The sequence below is a fragment of the Dermacentor silvarum genome, chromosome 10 (assembly GCF_013339745.2).
Source record: "Dermacentor silvarum isolate Dsil-2018 chromosome 10, BIME_Dsil_1.4, whole genome shotgun sequence".
NCBI lineage: Eukaryota > Metazoa > Arthropoda > Arachnida > Ixodida > Ixodidae > Dermacentor > Dermacentor silvarum.
The window spans coordinates 77,614,650-77,633,300 of NC_051163.1; the positions used below are offsets into that span (position 1 = coordinate 77,614,650).

The 18,651-nt window shown below is 47.2% G+C and overlaps 1 protein-coding gene across 1 annotated transcript; it reads left to right on the forward strand.

The window, feature by feature from the left end:
* The first annotated feature begins 16,032 nt into the window (after window positions 1-16,032).
* LOC119431646 (chitinase-3-like protein 1) lies at window positions 16,033-17,442 on the forward strand. The gene has a single exon (XM_037699126.1). It carries the CDS (start codon window positions 16,033-16,035, stop codon window positions 17,440-17,442), a length of 1,410 nt encoding a protein of 469 aa, XP_037555054.1.
* Window positions 17,443-18,651: the final 1,209 nt, after the last annotated feature.

An 18,651-nucleotide genomic window follows, 5' to 3' on the forward strand; every position in this document is an offset into this window, starting at 1 on the left:
ACCGCCACAACGTTCACCCCGACGGCCCAGCATTACTCCTTGTGATCCCTAAACACCTTCGCTCGGCTGTTCTCCACGAATTTCACGACCTCCCCACTGCCGGTCACCTCGGTATGTCACGTACCTACGACCGGATCCGCCGACGCTTCTTTTGGCCTGGGCTTGCTCACTCCGTTCGAAGATACGTAGCTGCGTGTGATAAATTCTAGCGACGCAAGACACCATCGACGCTACCTGCTGGGTACCTACAACCAATCGACATTCCCGCGGAGCCATTCTTTCGGGTTGGTTTAGATTTACTTGGTCCCTTTCCTCTTTCTACCTCTGGGAACAGGTGGATCGCTGTGGCCACAGATTACGCCACGCGCTACGCCATCACCCGAGCGCTCCCTACAAGCTGCGCCACAGATGTTGCCGATTTTCTTTTACGCGACGTGATTTTATTACATGGAGCTCCGCGACAACTTCTCACAGACCGTGGCCGGACATTCCTGTCAAAAGTTATCGCGGACATCCTGCAGTCCTGTGCCACGAGGCACAAGCTATTCACGTCATACCATCCGCAAACTAATGGCCTCACGGAGCGTCTTAATCGCACTCTCACAGACATGCTCGCGAAGTATGTCTCTTCAGACCACACAGACTGGGACCTCACTCTGCCGTTTGTCACCTTTGCCTATAATTCCTCGCGCCACGACACAGCCGGCTATTCCCCATTTTTTCCTCCTGTTCGGCCGAGAACCAGCACTGCCCCTCGACACAACTCTCCCTGTTCACGCGGCACCCACCAGTGAATATGCACTTGATGCTGTCGCCCGCGCTGCTCACGCAAGGGAAATTGCCCGTGACCGCCTTCTGAACTCCCAAGAGAGTCAAAGGCGTTTGTACGACCAGCGACACCGAGACGTGCACTTCCCGCCTGATTCTTTGGTGCTTCTATGGTCTCCGTCGCGTCAGGTCGGCCTGTCAGAAAAACTGCTGTCGCGTTACACAGGCCCTACCGAGTGCTTCGTGCCGTGACTCCCGTCACATACGAGATCGCCCCTGACGCCCCATCTGCTTCCCAGTTCAGCGATATCGTGCACGTTACACGACTGAAGCAGTATCCCCCTCCCAGTGATGACATTTAGACGCTCCGGGACGTCGCTTCTGCCGCCGGGGGATTATGCTACACACGTGTGGTATTTGATTGTTTCACCGAGGCGCGCGGGCGCCATCACTCGAGAAAAGAAGAGGAAGAACGAGCTGGGCTCGCGCTGTGAACCTAACCGGTCAGCGCTGCAACCGCTGTTGTAAATACAACCTGTAAATAGTTGCCCGTCTTACTGACTCGTTCTTCGCGTAACAATATTACTATCGATAGTCTTTTTACACTACCGATAGTTTCATAAAATCTATCGATGCTATCAATAGTCAATTTACCGATATTTTTGCATCACTACTTTTGGTGCGTTATTCTTTATCACAGCAATGACTTTTTGTGGGTTCTCCTATGAAATTTGTTTCTTTCTTTATTGTGTCTGTAAATTGTTCTTAATCAGTATAACATTTGTTTTAAAGCGATTAGCATGCATAGTCTATATCAGGTGTTTTGAGCTTATCTATCTTGTATCATCTTACTCCGAACCAACTAGTGACCCAAGTTGTCTGCCACCTTGAGCCACTGGGTACGTGCTCATGGTCTGATGCCCTCGTGGTCTGTGCGCCTTCGTCATTCCAGCTTCCGACTCTCGTTGTGCCACCTTCGTCACACGATGGCCATCATACAGTCATTAGGCATTGGTCGTCAAACCTTCGTCGTGATGCGTGTCGTGGTTGTTCTGTCCCAGTTACTCCATGCTTCTGATCCGACTCTCTTCATACCGTCTTCGTCCGGCCATCCTATCCCCGCTATCGTCAAGAGTCCTCGTGATGCAGTATACCGGCAGGCCATCGCCGTCATGCCCTCGTTGTCATCCCATTGCCCTCATACCATTGTCACACCATCGTCATTAGGTCGTCGTCACATAGTCGTCGTGCATTCGTTGTCATATACCATCTTTGTGACCCCATCGTGATCGTTTCGTCGTCGTCGTCATAACTTCGCCATCCCACTCTCATCGTCACATCATCCTCGTCAAAGAGTCGTCGTCACATCATTTTTGTCATGTCATCGTCGTAACGCTGTCGTTTTACCATTGTCACCACATTGTCTTCTTTACCGTTGTCTTCGTACTGCCTTTTCCGTTCCATCGACGTCATTACTTCGCCGTCATTCTAGCGTAAGCATATGCTGTCGCAATTCAATCGCTATTATGTCACCGTTGTCATGCCATGGTCGCCATTGCGTCGCCATCAGAAAGTCACTGTGATGCATAGAGTTTCTCCCTATGTTACCTAGATGGAAAATGTGGCGCTGCTGAGCTGTGGCATGCTTGGGAATGCCGGTACATTGTGACTTCGGATTGGCATCGTTCTCGGAGAACCAGGACGCCTTGAAGACGAGCCTGGCTAGCACCGTTCCGTCTGTCACAATGATTTGTTTCCTGCTGAAGTAGCATGTAAAGAGCTGTTTTTAGCATTATTAATAAACAAGACCATGTTTTGTTTAATTTTTAGGATTTACTATTGTATGTACAATTATATGAAACGTAAAAAGTATCATCTGGCTGCTAAAATTGGAGGACATGTAGGCGATAAGATTCTCGCTCACTTTGGAACAACTTGTCTGTTCTTGCTTTTATTTGGTCGATTCTGTATTGTAAGTGAGTAAACTTTATTGAGAGATGTAATATGGGTGAATAAAAGCCTTTTATGTAGATTTTATTTTCAGAACACAGTATTTGTGTAGCCATATCCACGTTTTAGACGAAGCCTGGTACTACACCAGCCAACACAAGCCTCGCAGACACATATCCCGTCATTCCCATGATGGCACAGCGCCCTTTAAGGAAGTCGCATAGACTGTGGCGCCAGATTTGTGATGCATCTGTTGTCATGTTGTCGCCGTCGTGCCGCTGTCGCAGCCATTGTCGTCATACAGTCATCAGGCATCCATTGTCATACCGTCATCTCGATGCCGTCTGAGTCGTTCTATCTTCGTCACTTTATCTTCGTCATCTGTCTCTCGTCATGCCGTCGTGCCGTCGTCTATTAACACCATTCCTCCTTCGTCATTCAACCGCTGTCGCTGCGTCGTCGTCATACAGACATCGTCATGCCGTCATGCTCAATGGCGATCTTGGCAAGAAGTGCCCCTACAAAATTAGGCCGATACCGGAGACATTGTATGTCGCATATAGCTGAAGCAACAGAACTTTCACAGTTACCACTACGCATATTGAAGAAAATATGGACGCAGCATGAAATCAGTGAGAAGAAAACTTGGCATAGGCCAAGGCAAAATGTATGCACTGAAAGATAAGCAGAGTAATATCATCAGCAATTTCGATGACACAGTAAAAGCAGCGGAAGAATTCTATACCTATGCCTGTACAGTTCCCAGGACAGCCAAGCTACTTTCATTCGAAGTAGTGATGAACAGGATACAGAGGCCCCCTCTATAACTAGAGATGAAGTTAGAAGGGCCTTGAAAGACATCACAAGGGGAAAAGTTGCTGTAGAAGATGGAATAACAGTCGATTTAATCAAAGATGGAAGAGATATCATGCTTGAGAAGCTTGCGGCCCTTTATACGCAATGCCTCAAGACTTCAAGTGTACCAGAGATCTGGAAGAACGCCAACATTATACTAATCCATAAGAAGGGAGAAGCTAAAGAATTGAAGAAATATAGACCCATTAGTTTGCTTTCAGTATTGTATAAAATATTCACCAAGATAATTTCCAATAGAATCAGGGCAACACTTGACTTCAGTCAACCAAGAGAACAGGCTGACTTCAGGAAGGGATATTCTACGACGTATCATATCCATGTCATCAATCAGGTAATAGAGATATCTGCGGAGTACAATCAACCTCTCTATATGGCTTTGATAGATTATGAAAAAGCATTTGATTCAGTAGAGATACCTGCAGTCATAGAGTCATTGTGTAATCAAGGAGTACAGGAGCTAGGCATACGTAAATATCTTGGCAAATATCTACAAGGATTGCACAGCAACCTTGGTTCGCCACAAGAAAAGTAGAAAGATAACTCGTACAGGCCAGCCCAACGCACACGAAAGCTCTTCTAGGTATGGATGTGGAAAAAGCTTTTGATCGTTTAAAACATAAGGCAATACTTGACATTCTCTCGGAGATTGGGTTAGGTAAGAGGCTTTTTAACATGATTAAGGACTTTCTTAGAGACAGAACCGCCAACCTCATCATGGGAGAACTAAAGCCAGAAGCTAAGAATTTGGGAAACAGGGGCACTCCACAAGGAGCTGTGCACTCGCCCATGCTATTCAATTTAGTAATGTCTAAGATTGCAAGTAATTTAGAGAAAATCGAGGGTATACATTATGTCGTATATGCCGACGACATAACCATTTGGAGTGCCAAGGGCAATGTAGGACAGACAGAGACCAGACTACAAGAAAGTGTATATGTTGTGGAGACACTGAAAGACATGGGGCTGAAATGCTCGGCAGCCAAGTCGGAACTCCTGGTCATTAAACATCGCAGAAAAGGTCGTAAACCAGGAGGCTACATTCCGGAAGAGGAGCCAAGAGTGTGCCTATACACTCATGAAGGATCCGCAATCAGGCTAGTTGGAAAAATCAAGGTTCTTGGTTATCGCATAGAGGAAAACAATGCCAATTATAGTACAATACAGCATATCTCGAACAAAACAGACGAAGTCATTAGGTTACTAAGGAGAATTACCAACAGACACAGAGGCTTGGGGGAAGACAGTGCTTTGAGGCTAATACATTCTTTTGCTTTCTGCCACTTCACTTACGTGACCGGATTATTCAAGTGGAAGCAGGCAGAACTTAACAAACTCAACGTCATGATCAGAAAACTTGTTAAAATAGCCCTAGGGATACCGAGTACCGCTGCAACTGACAAGCTCATCAGTCTGGGAGTCCACAACACAATGGAAGAAATCGCTGAGGCCCAACAGCTAGCGCAAAACGAAAGATTGAAAAAAAAAACACGAGCAAGCAGAAAGATATTGCAGACAATAGGTGTAGAACCTAATAGATCAAAGAGTCCAATAGTGGCTGAAGTGGAATTAAATACTGAAGTTAGGGATAGGATCAGAACCAACTCTCTCCCCAGAAACATGCATCCAGAATATAATATTGCTACACGCGTGTGGTATTTGATTGTTTGACCGAGGCCCGTGGGCGCCATCACTCGAGAAAAGAAGAGGAAGAACGAGCTGGGCTCGCGCTGTGAACCTAACCGGTCAGCGCTGCAACCGCTGTTGTAAATACAACCTGTAAATAGTTGCCCGTCTTACTGACTTGTACTTCGCGTAACATCGTGGTGGAGGTGCAGGGTACGTTCCACCTCCACCATGATGTTACGCGAAGTAGAAAAAGTAGAAAGGCAAGAGCTAAATCACTCTTGCAGGAGATAGAACAGCAGAACCAACTGGCAGCTATAGTTGATACTGCCTGGGTGAAAGGTAAAGAAGCCTACGGCCATTGTATCAAATTCGCAAGGAAAGGTGCAAGACGCTGTCACTATTTTTACCAAGGAACCCATGGTGGCGGAACAAGTGGCAATTGCTCTAGCCATGAGGAGTAATAAGTGGGCCTTCATTTACAGTAATTCAAAAGCTGCTATAAAAAGTTTTAATAAAGGCTACGTAGCTGGAGTTGCAGCTAAACTCTTTGAAAACATTAGGATTAGGAGAACAGAAATCCGATGGTTTCCTGCGCATATGAGGAAAGTGGACGAGACTCGGGTAAACCTTAAAGAGGTTGCGCATGACTTGGCACGAGGACTTGCTAACCGTGACAGCCATAACCGAGCCGTTCACCATCAGGCCGGGGAATATAGAGATCATTTAATAACTTACAATGAGATTAACAAACATTGCTATCTAGGACGCAGGCAATTCCCATTGCCACACTCAAAACTAAACAGGCTCAGGCAGTCCCGCTGCGCTTATTGCAAACGGGTACACACCCCACGCCGTACCACATTAACAAAATATATCCAGAGAGGGAGATTAGGATGGAATGTAATGATTGTAATGGCATCATTGAAATCAAACATGTGCTCGCGGGGTGCCCCGCAACTCTTCCCAGCCTCCTGGAAGAATGGACTCGATGGGAAAAAAGAATACAAAGCCCATTGCTTCAAGACCAACTAAGGGCTGTCCAGAGGGCTCATGATGTCGCTGAAGGGCTTGGCCTGACAGTGCCAACGTGGGAGCGGCCCGCCTCGGCTTAAGTCGAGCCTCCGGACCTCTTTAAATAAAGTTTACACAAACACACACACACCTTTAAAGAAAGGGGTCAGGCAAGCAGACACAATCTCACCAATGCTATTCACTGCATGCTCAGAAGTATTCAAACTCTTATACTGGGAATGCTTTGGAGTGAGGATCAACGGCGAATATCTCAGCAACCTTCGGTTTGCACATGACATTGTCTTATTCAGAAACAATGGGGACGAATTACAGTAAATGATTCAGGACCTTGACCGAAAAAGTGTAAGAGTGTGGTTGAAGATTAATATGCAGAAGACAAACATAATGTTCAGTAGCCTGGCAAGGGAACAAGAGTGTACCTATACACTCTTGGATCGCCAGTCAGCCTATTCAGGATCGCCAGTCAGCCTCTAGAGTCTGTAAAGGAGTACGTTTATCTAGGTCAATTACTCACAGGGGCCCTGATCATGAGAAATAAATTTACAGAAGAATAAAATTATGTTAGAGTGCATACGGCACGCACTACCAAATCCTGACTGGGAGCTTACCACTGTCGTTGAAAAGTGTACAATCATTGCATTCTACTGGTGCTAACATATAGGGCAAAAAGTTGGAGGTTAATAAAGAAGCTCGAGAACAAGTTAAGGACCGCACAAGGAGCGATGGAACGAAAAACGTTAGGCCTAACGTTAAGAGACAGGAAGAGAGCGGTGTGAATCAGAGAACAAACGGGAACAGCCGATATCCTATAGTTGACATTAAGCGGGGAAAATGGAGCTGGGTACAGCTCATGTAATGCGTAGGATGGAGTTACAGAATGGATACCAAGAGAAGGGAAGCGCTGTCGAGGACGGCAGAAAACTAGGTGGGATGATGAAGTTAGGACATTAGCAGGCGCAAGTTGAAATCAGCTAGCGCAAGACAGGGGTAATTGGAGATCGCAGGGAGAGGCCTTCGTCCTGCAGTGGACATAAATATAGGCTGGTGATGATGATGATATTGAATAAACTCTGACTTCAACAATACGGTGTATCGTATACATTGCTTGAACGCATTACCATCGACAGTCATCGTGAGATGAGTTCTGTCGTATCTTTTTCCTGTCATTTGCGTTATGTGGAGCTAGGCAGAGCATGCATGAATTATTGCCTTTATGTTGCCTATATACATATATATATATATATATATATATATATATGAGGGATGTGCAAATACTCGAATATCTAATTTCGAAACGAATAGCGAACGTTCGAATGAGTGAGTGAGTGAGTGAAATAACTTTTATTAGAGGTCCGGCGAGGACGCGAACTCGTCGCGCACCCGGCTAGTCCCACGTCGAGACTGGCAGATCTACAATCTAGCCCACCGGCCCGGTCGCGGGCACGCCGGACAGCCAGGATTTGCTTGTCTAGAGCGGGGCTACGCAGTAGCAAGTCCCACTCATCCTTGCTGAACTTGGGGTATCTCGACCCACACTCCCAGAGCATGTGTACTAGAGTGGAGGTCTGTCCGCAGGACGGGCAGGCGTCGTCGCGATGTACGTCTGGGTAAACTTCGTGCAGAACTGCCAGACACGGATATGTGCCGGTCTGTAAAAGTCTAAGCGAAACAGCTCGAATAATTCGATTCACGAACCGAACATCTAATATTTGATTTCTCGAATATTCAATTTTTTTTTCAATATCGGTGCGTTCGGTGAATGATCCGGCCGTGGTCAGCGTCTTCACTGGCGAAGCATTCCCACGGCGCCCAATCTTCATCGGTACAAGGTTCGACCAGGTCGACCGGACCGACCGAAACGATTAATGCTACGCGAACAGAGGGTACAACCAAAGCAGCGCCTGTGGAAAGCACTGAAGCATGTGTGAAGATCGGGCTGATTAGTCGCCGCAAGACACGCTGATCGCATCGAATATGCGCAGATTCGCGCAGTAGGGAGTTTTCTACCCCCATGTGAACACAAGCACAGACGAACTTGGCACGTGTGCTTGCGGTAGTTGCCGGCTGGTCGACCGCGAAACCGAACGCCGCTTCAACGGCCGTCAATCTAACCCGTATACTCGTGATCTCACAACCGATCACTAATGATGAACCATCTGTAGGAACATAGGGGGCGACAAGCTTTCCGCGATTGTCTACTGCTTGTTAATATCCCATCGGCCGGCGGAGAACAATAGCCCACCGCCGTCGGCGATAGTACAACACATTGCCGCCAGGTGCCTCCACCTAAACAGGGTTCCCGACGCCGGTTTGCCAGGGCAGCGGAGGGGCGGAGGGCGGTGCGCGCGGTGGCAAGTGGCAACGCAGCGGATAAAAACACAGCAAGACGTATTCTCCCGCTTTGTTTGCCGCACGTCTAGATAGGTGATGATGTTTATTTCAACATATCTTGGAGGCCCCACGAGGAGCACTGAGTAAAGGTATCAAAGAAAAACAATTGACCAAAAGACATCCAAAGCAGATACAGATATTACAGAATGTGAAGGGATATGTGAAATGCAGTTGTCTTTTTCTGGCGCCAGTTGATCCATAGAGAATTAAGCTTTACTGCATTTCTAGCAGCAGAACAGAGTAAGAATACTCAATTAAACACAACAGAACAGTACAGCAGCAGAACAGACTAAGAATACTCAATTCAATCAGCAATGTCGGGTTGGAAGAATGCACACACCATGCTTTAAAGCCCCTCAACAGAATCTATTCAGTGAATTGTCAAGTTTACAGAATCCGAACGACATGCAAGGACCTTATAGAATGAAGTCATATATAAAAATGTCCACCATGTAACACATAGTGCGTTCAGAAAGAGCCTCTCTGGTTTCTTCAGTGGCATACTTGAAAAACAATTAAAAGTGCGACACTTATTCAAATCTGCAGAATAGATCCAATCAGAAGTGTTTCAAGTGTAATGAAATACGTACAAGGAATGTTTATTTTGAAACTACTTTCGCTTTTTATCTTTGTGTGCACAATTGTGCAAAGATCACCTGAATAAGTGTTACACTGCTTATTAGACTTTCTTGAAAGTGGCTTTTGAGCAAAGTATTTGTAAGCATAGTACTTGTCTGTGATAGTAAATCCATAGTTTGCAAGGAGAGGCCTCACAAAACGCACTGCAATAAGTTCCATCAGCTTCTGTCGGTGCATCATGTCATTCTCTTTACACTGCAGCAACTTTGAGGCACACAGAGCTGGAACAGCGTGTGCCACCAAGCTAGTCATGGGTCTCTGAAGAGCTGGATTTTCCGTCCGGGCTTGCTCAGAGTAAACACGGAAGATGTCCAAGACAAAAAGCAGCTTGTCAGAGGGATATAAAAGTCCCTCGCGGTCTTGGCTGCGAGTGAACGTCTGCAATGGCTGATTTGTTGGTGGCTTCAATGGCGATTACCACGCAGTTCTCGCAGTTTATCTGCTCACTGATGACGCGGACAGTATGGCAAAGCATGTACGCAGGCAATGCCAAGGCAATCCCTCAATGCCAAGTCTGATGGAAATTCATGAAATGAAAGTACCGGAATCTTGTTTTTTTTTTTTTTTTTTTTTCATTCGACTCTCACAAAGGCACGCAACAGTACGCCATGTCAGTCCAAGCGAGACGTGTTGCAAAAGCACATATTTGAAATCAGCAAAGCACGTCGCCAAATCCCAAATGGCCGAATTGCGCGAGCCATCGGGAGATAAACAAACCCTTAGGGAGCCTACATGCAAGCGCTGTTTTAAAAAAACAGCGCTTGCATGTAGGCTCCCTACAAACCCTGTTTACGTGGCGCCTCCTCGCGGCTGCCAAGCGCGCTACGTGAACGGAGACGCGACGGCGCTGAGAGCGTTAATTGCCGGGCACTGAAAGTATAGAGGAGGCACTGCCACACCACTGCCACACTGCCTGGCCAGTTAGGCCTAATCGCAGCAGCGTCGTTGGCTGTCGGCGACTAAAGCTACGGTTACATTATCAATAACGTGGATCTATTCACAGCGGTCGTACGCCCTTTAGAAAGCCCCCAAACCTCCTCGCCAACGAAAGCGAATACACGGGATGACCATTGCATGTCCACAGCAGCCATCTTTGCGAAATACCGAACGGTGGTCTCTCGTTCCGAACGCTGTTCGTATAGGCGCACCAGGGTCTCTCTTCGTGGTTTCGAGAGATCCGTTACTACAAGACTAGCTTTGGATTTACATAGCGGGCTCGAAAATATCACGTGACAGCTCGCTGACCCCCGGCTGCAGACGTATTGCCACAGACGGCAGATGGACGCGGGCAGACAAAGAAACATAAAAGGGGGGGGGGGGGGGGGGGGGACGTCAGGCGAACTTGCCGTGGGCCTCCCGATTTGAAAGCTGTTTACCGTCGGCCCCGACCGCGGTCGGCGCGTGCGGCGCCGATGACCGCACGGAGCGGTGCTGAGTGACGTGATGCGCATTCCTCGCTCGTCTGTCGCGCAGATTGACCTTAGCGAGCTTACGCTGACCCCCCAAAAACCACCTGACATAAAGAAGAAAACTAGAAAGCAATACTTTCTAAGCAATACAAGATTTCCATTCAGCGCAGTGGGGCCCACTATAGACGCGATAGCGTTTAGGCACCCGTGCCGCACAAAATCCGGTGTCGGCGTCGGTGTAAGCATCGGCGTCTGACGGAAATAATCATGCCGAACCACATCGTCCCGAACCACCCCGACCGGGGGGCCCTTCGCGTGGCGAAAGGCGTTAGTGAACAAAAATTGAATTTCTCAAAGTAAAATCCGTCAGAAAAATCGTAAAGTACGACTTAATCACAACCAACAGACTTGACAGCGTCGGATTGTAATTTGAATATACAAGAAAAAAGCATGATATGCAGACAGCGATCTTTGAATGGTATCGCGTTCCACTCTTAACGGCGAAGCTTAAGCGTCCTCCGATTCTGATGGTGTTTCGCGGTACTTTGGTTCTAGGCAACATTGAGGGGAACGTTGAAAACCGAGCCTTTCTAAATTTTGATCGGTCCCCATGTCGCAGAAAATTCGGTGTCGGTGTCGGCGTCAACAGCGGCCAATAACGCTATCGCGTTCCGCTCTTAAAGGCGAAGCTTAGGCGTACTAAGTTTTAAAATGAAAACCCACTGGGAAAACTTCACTATTTCTTCTGTTTCAGAGGGAAAAAAAAACACTTGATTTTATTCAACAGACATTCTCTCGATAAAAAAAATGTTCGGGACCTCCATATAGGAACTGAGTTGTTATCAGCTCTGGTATACTAATGTGTTGTTCCCTTTAATTGAGCAGAGCATATTATAGATCTCGATTCATAGCTACCTATGTTACTGAGAGCTAGCAAGATCCTTGTTAAGTAATGTGATTAGCCTGCTGAGCATGTACAGCACTGTTTTTACACAAAATTTTGAAGCATAAAAGTTTCAGTATGCGCGCACCCCTTATATAGATATATGACGAAGGCCAGACGCCGGCCGAAACGTAGGAAATGAAGTATCGTTGTTTTCGTACGTGGGTCCTCAACCTATATATATATATATATATATATATATATATATATATATATATATATATAATAAAGGAAGGGCAGGTGCACGTAGAAGAGCAAAAACATTTTATGTCATGCATGTCTGGTGTGTCAGGTATCAGGCATGCATGTCAGATAGACTGACATGTCTGCCTCACGAATAAGAGGCACTTTTTGACATGTTTGGTGCACCAAGGAATATTTTTCCTGGTTGCGTTATGCCTTTCCTAACGAACATATACGCATATATTATATGGCATGTTATAAAGGGATATGTATCTTTCTGCATCATTAATTACAAATTATTCTCGCCCTTCTGTTATGTTGATGTTTACTACTTCACCTTGTCATAGAATTTTTCATTTATCTTTTAGTTTAATTTTTTGATACACATAGACTTTGTATAAGAAACAGCTTGCCCGCAAATACAAAGAATGCCGCTTGTTCAAAGAAGGCAACAGAACGCAGTTCGTGGAATTCAGAGGTCAATGGAGGTCACAGTACAGGTGTCCCCTAACCAGGTGGGAGTGCACTCACCGCCTTCGTGGCCATACAAAATTTGCAGCAACCTCAAACCAAAAAACAAACGAAACACTCTCCTTGCAGCTGCCGCACCTCACATACCCTTTGTTACCACGTGACCCCCTTTCCCTAGATTCCATTGACTGCGTCGTTCCTCCCTTGTGGACACAACTGAATGTGCACCTGTTCACGTGTGGGTTATTCACAAATTACCTATCTGTCTTCTCTGTTTTTTTCTCTCTCTCTTTCTTTTTCACGCCCCTGTATATACGCGCACGTTTGTAGTCACGTTGATTTCTCTTTCTCTCCTATTTCCATTGAGGTTGACATGAGTCAATGTGCGTGTTGGTATGCATGACGTCATTAAATGTGCACATGCTTGTGGTCGTAGACCAGGTACCATTTTCTTCTTCGTTACAGACAAAATGTATAAATTGAGCTCTGTGCGCTTGCAATCGCACTCTTGATGAAGGCCGGACCCCGACCGAAACATCGAAATTAAATGTTTTCTTTTTTTTTTTGCTTTTCTACGTGCGCCTGCAATTTTTTCATTTATTACACACCGGATCCGAAGAAATGCTTCCTTCATATATATACAAAAGACATCGAAAATATTCTGTACGTAGCACTTATGTTTCTCGTTTTATACTTTTTTGCCCGCAATTCACTATCATTCTTTCCGGTTTTTTTTTTTGTAATTTGTACTCCTTCTGGAAATGTGCTTACCATGTCAGAGTGTGCAGGCACTCGTCAAGTCACATTATTGTGGCTTTTTGTACGTGCGCCTGACATCATGAAATGATGTCAAAGAATTGAATTGAATTGAACTACCATAGTGCTTGTCACAGGTCAAGCACTGTCTCTGCATTAGGCAAGATTTGTATATATTTGCAACTTTTCATCATGTTCTTGGGGTGTTTGTAGAGTATGTGTAGTGTGTTTCTTTCACTCTAAGTGATTGTGAAAGCTTCGGGTGTGGTCGCACGTTATTTTATGCCAGGTATATCCTCCTAAGACCCCTCGCACAATGCATTGCACATTGCCTTCAACGTTTTCTTTTTTTTTTTTTTACAAGTTCACTCGGAAGTGATTACGCAAAATATTCATTCTGCGTATGAAGTACGGTCTATGTGTAAGTGTAAAGAAGTGTTTTACTCGTAGTCTTTTGTCCGCTTTCCAGAAATTCGACAGTAAGTTGATCTATACATGTGTGTCATCCCAGACGGCCGAAAGCAAGCTTGAGGTGCGTTTCGAAATCACTGAGATTGCGTGAAAATGCGGGACGTGGCAGCAACGTGACAATGTACTACACGCAGTTCCATCTTCATCTCTGCGTTTAAGCAATGAAATGCACTTTTTACCATAGCAAAGATGAGGATATGATGGAGATAGTGGAGACATGGAGACGCAGCATTTGGCAACTAACCATGGTACTCAAATGTAAAAATTGTTCCATCATGTTCATAACATAACAGTATAGACAATAAAAACCACCTTGAAGAGCAAGTATGTCCCACACTTAAGTTCGGGGTCTCAGGAAGATATCTTGGCACACAGAAATTTCAAGAAGGGGGGGGGGGGGGGGGGAATGGTTAGTCCCCTCACCCCAGGTTACGCCCCTGCTCGATATCCGCAATTGCCTTAATTCGTTTCTTTTACTTACAAATATAGTATCATTAAAATGTGAGGCGTGTGTATTTGCGTCAAAACATTCCATCAGCAAGAGGATATTCAAGCTTACCTCAACGGCTGAACTTCTACAGCTGCCTATATTAAAGATTTTTTTTCAGAATGCAGCTGATTTAAGCTTAAGTTCACCATTGGGTGGGCTTCCGTACCTCTGTGTGAGCCCACACGGCTAAGCGGTTGTTTTAGAGAGGTATTCCTTTATTGCGGAGCCTGTTAATTTTTAGGGTTTTTCTTTTGTTGTCTTTCTTGTTTGGTTGAATTTTTTAGTTTGCCTTGAGCACACACCCTTTGTGAGATACATGCGCACTCACATGCGCATACACGACAATTTAGGCTCAGTACCCAAGCATCAGCAAACGAGGATCAGCAGAGACTGACAATGAACACATTGTTTTTTAGATCACAATGAGTTTTTCACCGATGTTGCTGTTGCCCAATTTGCCTTCTTTAGTCACTAGTCTGGGTTAACTTGCTCGAAGCAGGTGTTCTCGGTGTTCTTTCACAATCAGACTTATGCTCGTAGACCGACGAGCAACTTGTTTTCGCGAACAGTATTTTTCGTAAAACCTGACGCGCAACATTGGTAAAATGGTAGGACGAGCCTAAATTCGTACACTATGTGCAGAAAGTTCTGAAGAGTTGGCAGGTATGCCTACCGAGTACTGAATGTCATGGTACATAATATTGACGGTTCTGAACCTTCTAGAAGACATGCATGAAGAGCAAATTTGATAAAATTTTCTAAATTGAAAGCACATTAGCTATTCAATACGTTGATGACAAAGTCATGTGCAGACTTTGTAACCACCTCAAACACCTTAGCCAAGAACGAACATGCCCACGGTCTCCAAGTGGCACACTTGTAAACGCCGGCATGTGGTTCTCCAATTACTTCATTTTTAGGCCTACACATGATGACACGCAGCTGGCACTGAACGGAGCTTTTCTCCTTCGCATTATAACTACCCGATTACATGTCACCTCACCTGGCGAGTATGCTGCCAGGAGAACAACAGCCACAACATCAGATGCAGTGATTATGCAGTGTTGCGCAGTCGCCACAAAATTTCGTATTTGCATGAGAATTAAGGAAACGCGGGTACACAGTGAAGGACACAATGGAACCACGCTATCTCATGGGAGTTGGCAGACTGTGTATGGGTGTGGCAATTACGGCGAAAGGTACTGGGTGAAGGCAGCAGTTATCAAAAGTAGGATAAATACAGAAAAGAGCAGGAAAACCAAGCTTACTCAATGTACTAACTACTAAAACAGATCCAGTCTATTAATTTGTGCCACATCGACAATGGAAAAATTAAGATTGCGCATTTGCCAATCTTGTTACTTCTGCACAAGTGGCACCTGCCCACCCGGAAGACTGGGCCCACCAAAAATTGAGCGGTTTGCACAAAACAAGAAGAAGTAGTTTAGAAAATAAAAACTGTGTTATGGGGGGAAAGACACGTCAATAGCACGGTGTTCAAAGTGGAAAGGTCATCACTCATCATACTGGTGTGGATTGAAAAACGAGCCCTGCTTTTCCTCATTAAATCTTCTTTTTTTTTTTTCTTTCTCAACATTGGGCATTGCAAGGGACAAAACTTCCGTAATAAGGCACACATAATGTATCACGCGTTAAAGTGTACCCATAATTTGGTGAGTGGCATTAAAAACGAAAACGTCCTCGAAATAAGCGCACAAGACTTGCGGTATTACTTTAGTCAACCTCGCCGGAGACGTACATCGAAAGTGAAAACGACAATAGCCTCGTTTCGCGAGCCACGAGGAGCGAGAAGCCGGTGCAGCGCGTGGCCCCAGCACAGTCTCGCTACTGGACGCCCTGACCGTTGCTCAGGCAGTTGCTCGATTCGATTCTCTGCCGATCGCGTCTCAATCTCCAGAAGAGGCCTAGCAGTCCTTACGCCCTTTCAAGGGGTTACACTCGCGCACCAGCCTATACGCATCGCCCCCTGACACCGGTGACTCGGGTTCTTCCTCCTGCGAACCACCATGGAAGATTTCAACACCGATGCCGCCACCTCTCGCGAACAGCGTAACGCGGCGAGGAGGGCCGCTGAAGAGGAGTCAACCTTACGCTACCGGTTGCGCAACCAGAACTTCTGCCTCGTGGTCCTTCTATTTGTCGCCGTGCTCACGGTCACGTGCGCCAGTGGAGCCATCGTCTATGCCGTGGTCGAGCACTTCTGGACGCCCCTCAAGGACGTCGACGAAATGGGCTCGGCGGGCGCCGGTGCTTCGTCGGCCGGTGGCAGCAGCGTGGTTCTCGGGTCCCCCGCCGCCGAGGTCGTCATGCAGCGGCTGCCTGACGCCGAGGAAACGAGACGCGGCGCAGTCTTCTGCTTCGTCAACCACAGCGTCTCTTCGGGGTCTCCGCACCGGTTCGACGTGGACAACGTGACGGCCGCCCTCTGCGACGCGCTCGTCTTCGTCTCCGTCGGCCTGCTGCCCCAGGTGAGCGGGCTCACCTTCAGGCGACCGACCCACGATGCCGAAGCGCTCCAGAGCTTGGTCTCCTTCGCCGGATCGGCGGCGGCGGCGTGGGCTTGCGTGGGCGGCGAGTCCTCGGACAGTGCCGACTTCGAGTGGCTGATTGGCGACCGCAAGTTGAGGCTGGCTTTCTTCCACAACGCCGTTGCCTGGTCGCGCCGCATGGGCGTCGCGGGCCTGCTGCTCTACTGGAAGTACCCGCCCCGCCAGAGCCGCTCCGGCTACAACACCTTCATCAACACAATGCGCGCCGTGTTCGAGAGGGACTCGCTTCGCCTGAGCGTGGTGCTGCCCTGGGCCACGACCGCGCGGCGGGTCGGCTACGTCGTCCGGTCGCTGTACGCCCACCTGGACTTCGTCGTGGTGGACACGCACCGCACGGTAGACCCGCGGTCGTTCCCGGTGACCACGTGCCAGACTCCCATGCGTGCGGCGTTCAGGGCGCAGAACCAAGGACAGGTCGGCCTGTCCTCGGTGCTCGACGACCTCTCGATGTACGCCGAGCACTTCCTCGCCAAGACGGTGATGAGTGTCTCGCTCTCGGCCGTCACCTTCACCATCAGAAGGCCGTGGGTGAGGCGCGCGAGGCCCGGAATGAGCGCCACGGGTCCCGGCCGCCCCTTTGGCCGCACCAACCAGTCAGGCCTGGCCAGCTACTACGACGTGGCGAGGGCGTTCTCCCAGAATACATCGTGGCGGCGGGAGACGCACGCGTTCTCTCGCTGCTCGCTGGCCCGCCTGGGAGACCAGTGGATCGGCGTCGAGGACCACGGTAGCCTGCGCGCCAAGAGGTCCATGGTCCACAGGACGGCGGGGCTAGCCGTCTGGGACCTGCCCATGGACGACTTCGCCGGCGAACTGGGGCCCGCGTGGCCCCTGCTTCGCGAAGCCCATGAGCTGGTGCACGGCTGAGGACTATAAGCGCGCTGTGGGCCGGAGGCATCGACGGGTGCTTACTCGAAGGCGTGCCAGCCCGACACGTCTTCGGGCTCTGGGGTGATGCCGGTGCACCCGTCGGCATTTTATTTTACTATTTCGTTAAAATGTTACCCGACGTTTACTTAAGCCTGAAATAGAATAAAATTTTATTCCTCGAATGCCCAGTCAAGATATGTTTGCTCTCCGCTACAGCTCATCCCATCAGTCATATTGGAGTGAAAAGCTGCGTCTCTTCCGAACAAAGCGTCATATGGGAAAGCATTCCGGAGAATCGGTGCAAGGAATGTGGGCCGTATAGTGTAAGCGAACGACCGCGACGTCGAGAAAGACGTGGTCATTAGCACTGTTTCGTTAGTCATAAAAATTTTGAGAGAGTCGGTAACAGCGTGATTTTTTTGCACACTTTATTAAAAACGAAGCTATTAACAGAAGGATGGACCACAGCTACACCTAATTATGTAATTCATGTTTGATGTGCCTTCGAAAACTTGCTTAATATATAATTCGCTAGATGTCACAATGTATAGCACATCAAACACACGGAGAGACAAGCGTGAAGCGTTTTTAATGGGCATATTGAATTTAGCACATAATATTATGCCATCCCGAACACAGTTTAATTACTTGGTCGTTAAATGGCATGCAAATGAGATTGAATTTCCGTCATACGGTCCGTAATTGTGCTTTGTGTGGAGTGCTCGAGTACGTTTTTGTAAATAAAAAAATCAACATAATTATGTTGCTTATATATAGTGTATTAATACACTATATATATAGGACGAGGGCACTTTAGGAGCCCAAGGCAATGAGGGAGTGCATGGAGAATAAGGTGACGAGACTAATCTTATAAGCGGCAGCTCCGGGAAAACAGAACACACCCACATTCTAACATTAGCCTGACATTCATTTGCAGTATATCATTATAGCAGTGCGCCTCTCCTCATTCCTGAACGATCATTACTCAGTCGTCGCAACTGTTCACAGAGCACGGCTTCCTTTCTCAGCAACGTGCCCAATATGCGGTAACCTATCGTAGTTCACCGCAAGGTACTTGTCCTTTTCAACTTGGCGGGGTTGATTTGTTTTGCAGCGATATATATATACAGTTGACTCTTTTGCGGATAGACCCAAACGGAACTCTTCGTAAGCGACTGAGTACTGTTTTTTCAAACTCCTTAATGA